Source organism: Lutzomyia longipalpis, chromosome 1, assembly GCF_024334085.1.
Source record: "Lutzomyia longipalpis isolate SR_M1_2022 chromosome 1, ASM2433408v1".
Lineage (NCBI taxonomy): Eukaryota > Metazoa > Arthropoda > Insecta > Diptera > Psychodidae > Lutzomyia > Lutzomyia longipalpis.
This window is the reverse complement of record NC_074707.1, coordinates 32,569,820-32,581,896: the sequence shown is the minus strand read 5'-3', so window position 1 is coordinate 32,581,896 and position 12,077 is coordinate 32,569,820. Positions and strand designations below refer to the sequence as shown.

Below are 12,077 nucleotides of genomic sequence, written 5' to 3'. Positions count from 1 at the left end.
CTGTCGTAATTCTTTTCTTCCATCCACCCACACAGTGGGGTAACTCATTGTCCCAATCCATCTATACACATGTTTTCTATATGCATGCATAAAAGCACTATGCAGAGATTCAATGGCGCTCCATGAAAGACTATGTATTTTGAATAGAGGACCAAGCACCGAAATAGAGTTCCTCCGTCTCTCTTGTACGACGAGGGGTTGTGTGGTGCGGGAATGTTGCGCAAGTGATAAGAATTTTGGGATTTTTCTACCTGTCGCTGAGAAACTTTTTTTTTCCTTCACCCATCTTCGTCAATTTTTCGTCCTCACTCTCGGATTTTTTTCTTTTCATCCTCCTCCCTCGCATCACCCCCGAGCCAACATCTTCTTCATCACTTTGCCTAAAATGGCACCACTTTAGCCCATACACCGAAAAATGTACCTATATAAAAAATGTTCCCTTGAAAAGTTTTTAGCACTCCAGGGGTTGAAGTGGAGGCGACGAGAGTACATATTCAGCCATTAGGCGAATACCCACAACTTATTCGTATATATTCAACCACTCTCACAGTGTTGTATTGTACTGAAAAAGTGAATAACTGGGGATAGAATTATTTGCAGACACTCCGCAGAAAAAAGGTAAAAATCAGTCAACAGGCAATTTTTTTCGTTAGAATGTTTGATAAACTTTAAAATTGTTTTAAGTTTTTAATTGTTTGTTGGTTACTACACTGTTATGTAAATAGGTATATTAGGTAGCTTTCGTATTCAGTTTTAGATAGTTTTGCTAAAGAAGAACCTAGACCTAGAAAACCTTAAGGGATGTTGGAGTTGGTCCCTTTTAAGCTAAAACCTTTAAAACTTTGTAAGAATTTTCCCTAAAAAGTTATAAGCACAAACACCTATAAGAATAAACAATAAAACAAAATGTAGGCTTAAAGTCCTATGGGCAAGAATTTTAGTATATAGTTTTCTGACATTGGGACTTTTTTAGTGATAACTCAATTGGTTTTCTAGGTAGACCAGAAACAAGGATGTTGGCTTATATATTCTTAGAGCTCTTTAGATTTCCTTAGACAGCATATAATTACTCTGTAGCATATAGTCTAGCCTTTCAACTACCTACCTATCTCTTTTTTAGAATCCAATTTATTTCTTCTATCTATTTTGACTTTTACCGGTGTCTGATTACTTAAGCCTTAGTCTTTTGGAAAACATTGTGATTTAGATAGATGACAATATACGATAATAACTTCAAGGCTCAAGGACTTACATGAGCAGTATAGATTCAATTTTCTAGTTTTTAATTTTTTCTTTTATATTTCCGCAGTAAAAGTGCATGTTTGATATACCTCTTTACCCTTCTTTTACCTAATTTAAAATCCATTTTGATGAATAATTTTAAAAATATTAATTCATCATTATCTGTATATAGCTAGGTCCAGTCTAGTCTAGGGTTAGATCCTTCCTTCAAGTACAGAACTGCTGTACTTTGAATTTTTCTAGACTCCTACTATTTTTCTCCTAAACTTAATGATATTAAAATTGATTTTTTTAAGAAAAAATTTAATATTTTTCAACAAAAGAAAATCACCCCTTTGTAGCATAGAAGCATCACCTAAAAACACCACAAAGTCCGAATAGAGAAGAGAGCATTAGTTTTTTACAGAGAACGGAAGACAATTGGAAGAAAGTTCCCTTGGAGTTCCCGAGTGTTGGGAATTCGGTCACTACGGTGTGCTATTTTGTGCTGAGGTGAAAAAAATGTTTACATTTTTTTTGAGTTGCCCTATACACACATGGCTGTGAATATTTATACACATGTGAGCCAAAGTAAGGTACATAAGGCGCTACGTATACACCGACGCCCAGCTATGTACAATCTTACATAAAGTCTCTTTTTCTATATTAAACCACTTCCACTGAACAAATTTGTAAGTTTGTGTACAATTTTTTTCGGGAAGAGTCTCTGTGTTGGAGCGAAAAAAATTGATTGTATCATTTTTTTTTCGAGAGAGAGATGGTTGCGAATTTTTTTTTCACCACAGCGCAGGCAAATTCGGCATTTTTTATGCCTTCCTCTGCAAACTGTGGTAGGTTTTAAATTAATTTCTTTTTTTTTTTCGGGGTGTTGGTTTATATTTACTCGTACACGAAAAAAATCGAGTAATGGAAAGAGGAGCATTTTTTGACTCCCGTGCGCGAAGCTTCACTCAATTGCGTCAAATTTGCACCTTCTCCCCTCGATTTTTTCTTGGGTTGTTGTGTGAATTGGCTTGCCCTCAAACTGGACTTTTTGGTGCTTAAGACATTATTCGGAGGTGTTTGGGATTGTTGCTAATTTGGCTGGGTGGCAAGAAATGGTCTGGCACTTTCGGGGGAGACGACTCATGCACAACCACATACCACGGCTCTCGTTTTCTAGCCAAACCGTGTGCCTTATGTACGTTTGTACAGAGAATTTTTTCTAGCAAAGTATTGGAGTACAAGCCACGGGCATATACAAACATATTCCCCCGAAAAAAAAAAGTAAAATACCACGGGAACTCAAAGAAAGGTCATTTATAATATTTTTTCGAATATATATACATATGTATGTATATAAATATGTATATATGTATGAACGCGGACGTGAATCGTTGAAAAAAATTGAATTTTTTTCGGGTTTATGGCGTTCTATATGGCGGTGCGTTAGAAGGAGACAGAGAAAACAGTGGCTCGCACAGAGTAAATTACTATACATTCTGTCTCATGATCTACACATTAGATTGGTAACCATGTGTGACTGACTGAGTGACTCTCTGATGGCTTTTCTGCTGACTTATACACGATTTTTTCGTGAATAACTCCATTATAATCCCTCCGCCCGTCGAATAGCCCCACAGCACTTACAATGTGCTGAAAATGCGACTTTTGCAGACATTTTTTGGTCTCTCTCCAATACCTTACCTACGTTACCTACTAAATGTCAACATTTGAAGAATAGAAATCAACCTCATGGCCATACACATAGTTTTAACCCTAAGCAAGGATTGCAATTTCGGTCCAATAGACTTCCAATTGGACCCATGAGGGCTCATGCCACTGTCTCAAAAAATGACCTTCAGCATCCACTTCCATGTAGCTTTTAAGCCAAATCTCTCGCGATGCTGTCTCATCTTCCCGCCCAAAAAAATCCCAAAAAAATAAATTACATAAAATTTCCCTTTGCCAGGCACTTTGGCCGAATCTTCATAACGACTTTTTAATTAATATAGCGCGGATGACGTCATGGCAGTATCTCTTTGATGACATTATAAAAAAATACCAGGAATCGGGCTTGATTGTATGCTACTCCAGTCGCAGAGATAATCTCTCTTACAATATTGCTGGTGTATATAAATTTTGTGTGTTTTACTTTTTTTTTGTTCATCGTTCATGTACAAGCATTCTGGGTTAGCCAAAAAGCATCGAACCTTATCTCTGTGCCTCAAGTTTGGCAGTTTTGCCGTGCCTCTCGCACTCCTTCTCGCTCTTGCACGATTTCGGCACATTCTCAGCAGCAATCTTCCAACTGCGCTAGGTCTTTTGGGTCAACCTGTGGTGATACTCTGTGTGCGCTCTGAGCGTCCATCCTCAGAAACACCCGAAAACCCCAGCAAAAATGCATACACCGAAATCTCTTCCATCTTCTCTTTTTTTTTTCATTTCATCCTTGTACATATATTTTTTTCGTGCTAAGTCGCATTCCCATACACAGTCTAAAATGTACAGTGACCGCAAGAAATATTGAGACACTTGTTGGAAGAAATTGAGCATCTTATAAGAAGTCTTGTAAGATTTTGATTTGTCGTTAAAATCCGTTAAAAATGCTAAGCTTTTGAAACTTCTAAGCTTTTTTATATTCAACCTAGATTTTTAAGAGCTTTAAGTTTTCTAAAGCAGTAATTTTATAAAGCTAGACTTAAATTTTTTAAAGTTTTAGTTTTTTTTTTAGCTAACTTAAGTTTTTTTTAAAATCAGACTTTTAATTTATCAAGATTAAGTCAGATTATATTAGAAATGAATACATCTTGAAAGCCTTACTTTAAAAAAAATCAAGTTCTACTTATAAAACTGAAGATTAGCTTCAAAAACTTAAACCTAGCTTTAGGAAAAGACTAACCTAGACTTTATTAGTGTATTTTTGCAATATTCTGGATGAAAAATACACTTGAACAAGTATATTTGTTACTGAAAAGCCCTTTATGAACAAATTAATTTTTTTTCTCCTTAAACACAAAAACTTTTATTTTTTTTAGTGCAAAATGTGTCTTGGCTGAAAAACTTAAAAGCAGTAGTTTTTTTAGTGCTGTGAAAATTATTATTTTCTTTTCTACAAAACAATAAAGAAAAATTTCTTCTAGATCTCAAAATCTAGAAATGTGTCTAATTCTAAAAATTCAATTTCACATCTCAAAAATTTTAAGAGCAAAAAATACCCAAAAAATGCCGATTCCTTAATAAAACACAGTAATTAAAAAAAACTAAGATTGAATATAAAATTTTGGATTGTTAACTATTTTCCATGATCGAATGACTTTTAACAAAAAAAAAAAAGCTTTTCCTTTTTTTCCCAAATTCTTTTCAAATGTGTACTTATAATTTTCTCCATCAGTGTATGTACTTGTGCACACACTCCGGGGAGCTGAACAAAAAAATGCATTTTTTTTTCAAGTATAGATCTGAAAGTTGAAAAAGGAACATAAGAGGAGATTTCTTAAGGGTGAGAGCTCAAAAACGTCAATAAGAATTTGTTATCTCATCAACAAATCACTTATGGTTGTATTGGTCATCCACTTTCTAAGAAGTTTTCAGGAGAGAATCTCCCCGGGGGAGTGAGATTTCACGAAAGACAAGGCAAAATGTAAGGCAATCGCATGGAGAGAAACCAAAAGGAGATTTTAGAGGACACTGTCGAGATGGGGGCTTTGAGTTTTGTAAGAATTTTCGGGCAACTAACTATGAGTATCTCTCCTCGTCTCACTGTGAAAAGAGAAAGAGCGCCAAACGGAAGTTGGTGGAAAGATGCTGGCCAGTGGGAAAGCAAATACAATTTCATGAGAAAGGCATAGACTCATTAATAATTTTCTGAGGCACGATCGCGAAGAGAAATTCGAAGCGCTCCAGGGTATCATCCTCATGACTTCGAAAAAATATTAACCATATGTTTAATTGCTCAAGAGCCTCCAAATGTTCGCCGCTCAACTGGCCCAACATGTGAACAAGACCACTAAAATTGCTCTCTGTACAGCAAAAGTATATAGCATAAGTATGGGTATGGCTATGTATATTGGCTTTGGGGGTGGACACTTGTGCAATTGGCCCCCTTTTTATGCGCGCCATACGACAAACTTGGGAGTTTGCCCATCAAACAGGCTGACTCCGCAAGCGTCCAACTTGCAAACCGACAATTAGTCTATGTCATTTGCTGGTCAGGAATCGCGATATCTACGTACACACACTGTTATGCTGAATAGTTAGGCGTTGCGGCGCCGTGCAATTTATTAGACCTCTGCACACGCATTTCGATGACGAAGCCACAGACACCACACATGAGCTGTCCAACTTCAACTTTAGCATGTTTTAATATCATTTTATAAACTCTCAACCAGCAGCAGCACACCAAAGGCGCGCATATCAACATTTTATACCCGAAAAATCTGTAAGAGACCCCCGACTTTTCTACACAGAAAATGATGCCTTCTCTCGTTTTTAGAATCATTCTTGCGTCACGTTAATAATATATAATAATATGTGTTTTTTTTACTCTTAAATGTATATAGCATATGAAAAATGTCTGTGAGACTGCGAAATACGGCGTTCTGGGCCTTGTAATTGAGGTGAGAGAGGGAAGAACTTTTTGGAGATGATGAGGAGCTATCCCATATGTTGAATTTTGATAATTAGGTAAGAAGAATATTGTTCTCCACTACTGCCATTCACTTTCACGCATCACATATCGGATATGACCATGAAGGGCATGACTAGTCAGAAAGGTTTCTTATACCATAGCATGTCCCGCGTGCTAACTTCTGCCACAAATCATTTTAACGATATTATTTTTTTCTTATTGGATCTATCAATTTAAATATCTTTAATAGAGTACAATTTACCGAAGAATTATGAAAAATGTTTCTAAATTTTTGTTTTAGATAGGTAGAGATGTGTCATCAGACTTTGAATTTGGCTTCTAAACATTTCCTTTAACTTCTATATCTCCGATTCTAAAGAAGTTTGATGAAATTTTGAAAACTAAGTAGTTTTCTTTGCCTCTTTCACAGCTTTATTTTAAAGAATCTGTAGCCTAATATGGCTACTAGACTTCAGTTCTAAGTATAGGTCATTTGTCATCTGAGTTTCTCTTTAAAATGCTAGTAGACTAGCCAATGTTTTCGTCTTATTTTATAAAGAAAAGGCAGAAAAAGCTAGGTCCTAGGCTACTTAAACCAGACATCATCTATGACATCTAACTACTCAGTTCACCTAGGAATCCCGAAAAAAAGTAAAAAAAAATGATTTAAGATTAGAAATGCTTAAGAACTCATAAGTTCATATTGCAGCGCTGTGAGGCCTAAAAGGTTTTCTGGTTTTACTCTAGAAAACTCAAGAATTTGCAAAACGGACCTAACTTGTTAACTAGTTTGAACTTCATAACTTATAGTTTTACATTTCTATGTCAGTTTAATGATTAGAATATACTTATCTAATTCAAACTTTTAACCTTTTTAAGCATATTCCGTAATCAATAACCTGTCTACGTATATAAAGTATCTACATATATCATAAGAAGTTCTCTAAAATGTATTAAAATTTTCAAATTAACAGCAATTCTTCATTTCCTTGTCGAATACTCGGAATTTATACAATTCAGAAAATTATTGGAAAATTGAACATTCCACACCTCACTCATCCTCATTGCCCCGTAATACCCCCAAAAAGCTATCTAGAGAAGACAAGTCCCGTGCGCGTGAAATGAAGTGTCTGAAAATGTTTTTCTTCAGTCACTTTTTCTATTTTCGACACACATTTTTCCCGCAAAGACACATCGTTACATTTGGAGGATTGTTAAAAATAAAATCCATTCCGTACACACATTTTTTTCTCGTTAGTTTTTTGACAACCTCCCGAAAAAAATACTTTGCTGCTTTTCGGGATGCATGTGTGTGCCAATGGGAGGGTTGAATGTGTGAGTTTTCTTGGCTATATTTTGTGGGATTTCGTGTATTCATGGGAGAAGAAAAGTGACGAAAAAAAATGTAAAAAAGTACCAATAATGGATTCTCAGCACGAGGTCAGAGCAGAAACTGAATTGTTAGATTTTTTTCACTTCTAAGATGAATTTTAACTCCCAAAAGAGCTTAAAAGAAAAGTGCAGAAATACTCGGGCGCATACCCCCACGGAGGCACCCTTATTCTTCTGCAAGCGAACCTATATCGGAGTAGGGAGATGGGGTGATATTTTTTCGTACATAGCTGTGAAAAACCCCCCAACCCTCTGGATGAAAACTTCTGAATGTATATACTGAAAGGCAAAAACATCTTTTCATTTTGAGATTTAATTAATTTCCCTCGAGCACTTCCTTCGCACTCTTTTGTTTATTCGACAGGCAAACACTAAAAAATTCTTTTTTTCGTTCTCCCAACCATGGAAAAGAGCCCCGAAAAGTTCATGGAAAAAATCGCATAGCGTCGAGGGGGTTGAAGAGTAGCGCACCCAGCGCACCCCAAACTCACCCGAAAACCACTCACAGACACATGCCCAAAATGATGGGTTTTCTCGTTCCTGGAGAATTTTTTGGCGCTTTCACCAACCCTCTTGACGCGTGGGTACACTTTTTTCCCCGGCACATAGGAGAGGTACAAGCGAGAGTGACGCAGTCGTGAATTTGCTGCGGACGATGGAGTTTTGTTGGGGGGAGTATGAGGGTGAGTAGAGTACACAGGGGTGAGTTGCGGGGGGAAGCTTCACTTCGAGCCGGGTATATGAGGGACAAGCAGTGAGAATTCGTCAGAAGTGGGTGGCGTCCATGGTTCTCCCTGTGGCGCTCTTTTTTTACGCCCTCGCCTCATCCAACACAACCTTCCCAACTCGGGTGTGTGCGTGATTTTTTTTCGTTTCACTTCGGAAGCGATTTTGCATGTTTGAGAATCGTGGAAGTTTTTTTTTTTGTTGGAGTTATTGATTTCGGGGGAAGTTGTACCCGCACATGCTCTAGTTTGACGGCGACGGCTCTCACAAAAAAAATTTTTTTGGCAAAAGGAGTGGGATGTGTATGTAAAGATGGGGGCGCACTTTGGGTGGGTTAACAGGGGGCGACAAATGGGTGAAGTCAATTACCTTGGATTCCTGCATCTGAGCATCTGAGATGGAAAGGGGCGTTGGTGGTGTTGATGGGGTACTATAGGGCTTCTGGTCCTGCTGATCAACATTTCCGGGATGTCTCATGTCAGTTGGGTCGCCGTTATTGTTGGCTGACCCGTCGGTATTGGGATTTTGGGCAGCACCGCCATTCTGTCCACTGCGCCCATCTATCACTTTTGCAGCGCCATAGTCAATACGCTCAGGGGTTCGTAGATCACTCACATTGAACGGCTTGTAGTCATGGACGAGACTTGCTCGTAGGTCTGTGGATGTTAGGGCACCCAATGGTCCTAGGACACCTCTCTCATTCATTGAGCGTAGCTGGTCAATTGACCGGTGGATGTGACTGTAGTCACCCGTTGGTATTTCCGCCATTAGGGGTGAGTTGTGGTAGTCCAGCCCACCGCCGGGCCGGTACTCAATCGCGCGGCCCTCCAGGGTGTTCCTTCCTACCTGCGACTAATTAATCTCCGTGGCACGGGCTTTTCAGGAACAATGCAAAACAATGCTGAATCTCCTTCCTGTGCTTTTGGTATGCCGAACCCACATACACCTTGTTCACACACACAAGATTCCTCGTTGACGGAACTAACCGCCCTAACTGCCGACTTAAACTGCAAATTACTATGGCACGCTACCTCAGTACGATCGATGTTCCAACAAAGGCACATAAGAAAGAGTTCCACCAAGTTCAAAAGAAAAATAAGATCAGCAGAAGGATCACCTCATTCAATCCCAGAAAGGCACAACGACTTCCGCGCAATCACTTCACAGGTAAATGAAAATTTTTGAAAAGAAAATTCAAAAAAAAAAAAAATGTTCGCACCGATCGCCGGTGTGGTAACGAGTCTTGCAGGCTTGTAAGTTTACCGCCTTACAGTGCAACAAGAATGGTTAGACGACACCGCATGGAACACATTCTTGCTATTTGTCGGTCACTAGGATAATTCTTGCGTGCTTGTTTTCTTCAAAACTTGGGAATGTTCTTTGGGTGGTATAATCAAGTTCTTTTGCTTTTTATTAACAATTACAACAAAATTTATAAGAGATGAGATTACAAAGCAGAGCAGAGTCTGTTGCCAGCAGAAAATTCAAATAGTCACTGGCCGTGGCGGCAAGATCCACTTGTCGAATTCGCGCGGAACTCTCAGTGTATATTAAAATATTTTTTTCGGTACAATATTCACGGGGTGCCCCAAAATGTCTCTCTTCTACACCTCTGAGTTTTTTTTCTTTAGTCTTTTTGTGTTGTTGTTAAGTAGCAGGCGCAGTGGGAAGAGGCACAGGTAGAAGTTCCCCAACGACGAATAAAAACCGAAATCAACACCAAATCTCACTTGGCTCAGATATTAAGTCAATTGGTGCGGTGGTATGAGCGAGAAAAAACGCACTGCAGACGTGTGCTGATCATTGCGAAGCAAAAACTCGACTGGTTTAGAAAAAGTTTTGGTCCTCAAAGTTTGTTAGGCGAGATCTTGCGTCGTTTTGTATGTTTTAAGAGTGGCTGATGTACATGTGTGCGGTGAGGAGTGAAAAAAATTCCGGGGGAGAGAATGAGTGAGCGAGTAGGAGAATCCCCTTTTGCTTCGGCAGCACATGCACACAGAAAAATTTTTACACAATTAATCGCTGTACACAGCCACATATAACCTCTTCGGCGATTTTTTTACTTCTCGTACCAACCACCCATTCAGCCAAGCAAAGGGGCCAAGAGAGCTTCCCCGGATACACCGCAACATGGGCCCCTATACTACCCACTTCCATGTGTGTGTGTGTGGATGGCGGGCGAAGTTCGTGGTGGTGGTGTGGTGGGTAAAAAAAAGAAAAAGTTTTGAAAAAGAATCACACTTATCAGTTTTTTCGGTCACATGGCGCAAGTTGGAGTGAGACAGCTATAGCCCGAAAAACGGAGCGCATTTTTATATTTCCCAGAGACACGCACGCATACACCGGCAATTTTTTCTCCCATTCTTTTTTAATGGATTGCGCTTACTTCCTCGCCCCGTCTCTATTTCCAAAGCACAAATACTCACGAGGTTTGTGGCGCACTTTGTCAAGCTCCACACACTCGCCCCGTCTCGCTCGCACCCTCTCACTCACACCTCCAACGTGGGGAGCTCCGCGCGCTTCATACCTTTTCTTGTGTCATATAAGAGTTACATTTTCTTATAAGCATCTCTCTTGTGGAAGCTATGTTGGAAAAACTTCTTTGAGAGCGCTGCGAGAGGGAGCTGGGCGGTGGAAAAAAATAGCAGCCGAAAAAGGGGAAATTCTATAGAGAAGTTTTTCCTTTGGCGCGTAGCATTTTTTTTATGTTTCTCGATAAACATTAAGTGGGGTTACAGCTCCCTCATACATAGATCCGGTCCTAACTCATACAAACATACAACACAGAGCACGACTGCCGAAAAGAATTCCCCAAAAAAATTCTCGTACACTTGATGCTCTCTATTACGTAATTTCCACAGAAGAAAACTTCATGTGGGGTGGGGAGTGCAATTTTTTCGGGAAAATTACAGAGTGGAGGGGGTCGCACCTAAGTGGGGGAAGGTGTGACAAGACAAACATTATTTTCAGATGAACATCACCTTTTTTTCTTAAATTTTTCAATTAAGACTGAAAATCTTGTTTTTTTTTTTTATTTTTGAAACAATGTTAATTTGGAACATTATGGAGTCATTAAAATATTGTCACAATTATCAATAAAATTATATCACCTCCTCCCCCACTACTAGCCCTCTCCCCTCCCAAGCTTACCTGTAAATTATTAATTTATATTGCAAAGATAAATAAAACTGACAAAGTGATGAAATGTTTGCAAATATGCTGGTAAATAATTGGGCAGCTATTTAAAGGTATCTAATTACATAAAATTGTCTACAAATTCATGCTGAAAAATCATTTTTGTGCGTGTTTTCTTCACTTTAAAAATATGGAATGAAAGGAGTTTTTAGAAATTTTGTAAAAGATTTAACACTTGGAGGACACGGAATTCTAACCTCAAACTTTGGGCTTAATTTTCTATTAAAAAGAAAACCTTTGTACAGATTTTCTTTTGTGGAACTTCTAGTATTTGAATCCGCCTACACATAGATGTAGAATTTATCAAGATAAGTTGGATAGATTTTAATCTATGGCCGTTTAAAAAAGTCGAATTGGCAGCGATTACCAGTAAAGTCCTCCAGGTGTTAAGAAGAATTGTTTTTAAAATTGAGAATTTAAAATTTTTGAAAACACGGCAGAAAGTAAATTCTTTAACAAAAACTTATCATGGATTTGTTTTAGAAAATAGGAAATATTTTTTAAAAAGACAATAATTGAAGAATTAAGAATTTTCAATATAAGTTGAAAGAAAGTTAAAGATTGAAAAAATGTTTAAAAAAATAATTGAGATAAAATAAAAAGAAATACTTATTTTATGTTTTCAAAAAATCGTTATTTTCATTCTTTTAATAATTTCTTTTATTAAATCATTATTAATTTATCCTCATTTATTAAAAATCTTTTATTAAAAGTGAAAAAAAAAGATTAAAAAAAACTGGTGCAATTGGGCTATATGCATCCGAAAGAAATCAAACAGCCGTAAAAATTTAAAATAGAGAAGGTGAAGAGAACTAAGGCAGAAAAAGATGTTTCAAGTTAGCTCATTTATTCCATGAGGAATATTTATGAATAACTATCTGTAGTACCTACATATGTTTATTTTTAATAAAAC

General features: G+C 37.8%; 1 protein-coding gene across 4 annotated transcripts in view; it reads right to left on the bottom strand.

Annotated features, from left to right (window-relative positions):
• The window catches only part of LOC129786044 (zinc finger protein rotund-like), a 33,020-nt gene extending 22,314 nt beyond the window's left edge, over positions 1-10,706 (bottom strand). For all 4 annotated transcript variants that reach the window (XR_008750086.1, XR_008750084.1, XR_008750085.1 and 1 more), the window contains exon 1: positions 8,339-10,706. Coding sequence is in view for 1 of the 4 variants with exons in the window: in XM_055820836.1 (XP_055676811.1) it covers positions 8,339-8,737 (399 nt within the window). In the remaining 3 variants the exon portion in view is untranslated. The remainder of the gene's footprint in view (positions 1-8,338) is intronic.
• Between the last annotated feature and the right edge of the window lie 1,371 nt (positions 10,707-12,077).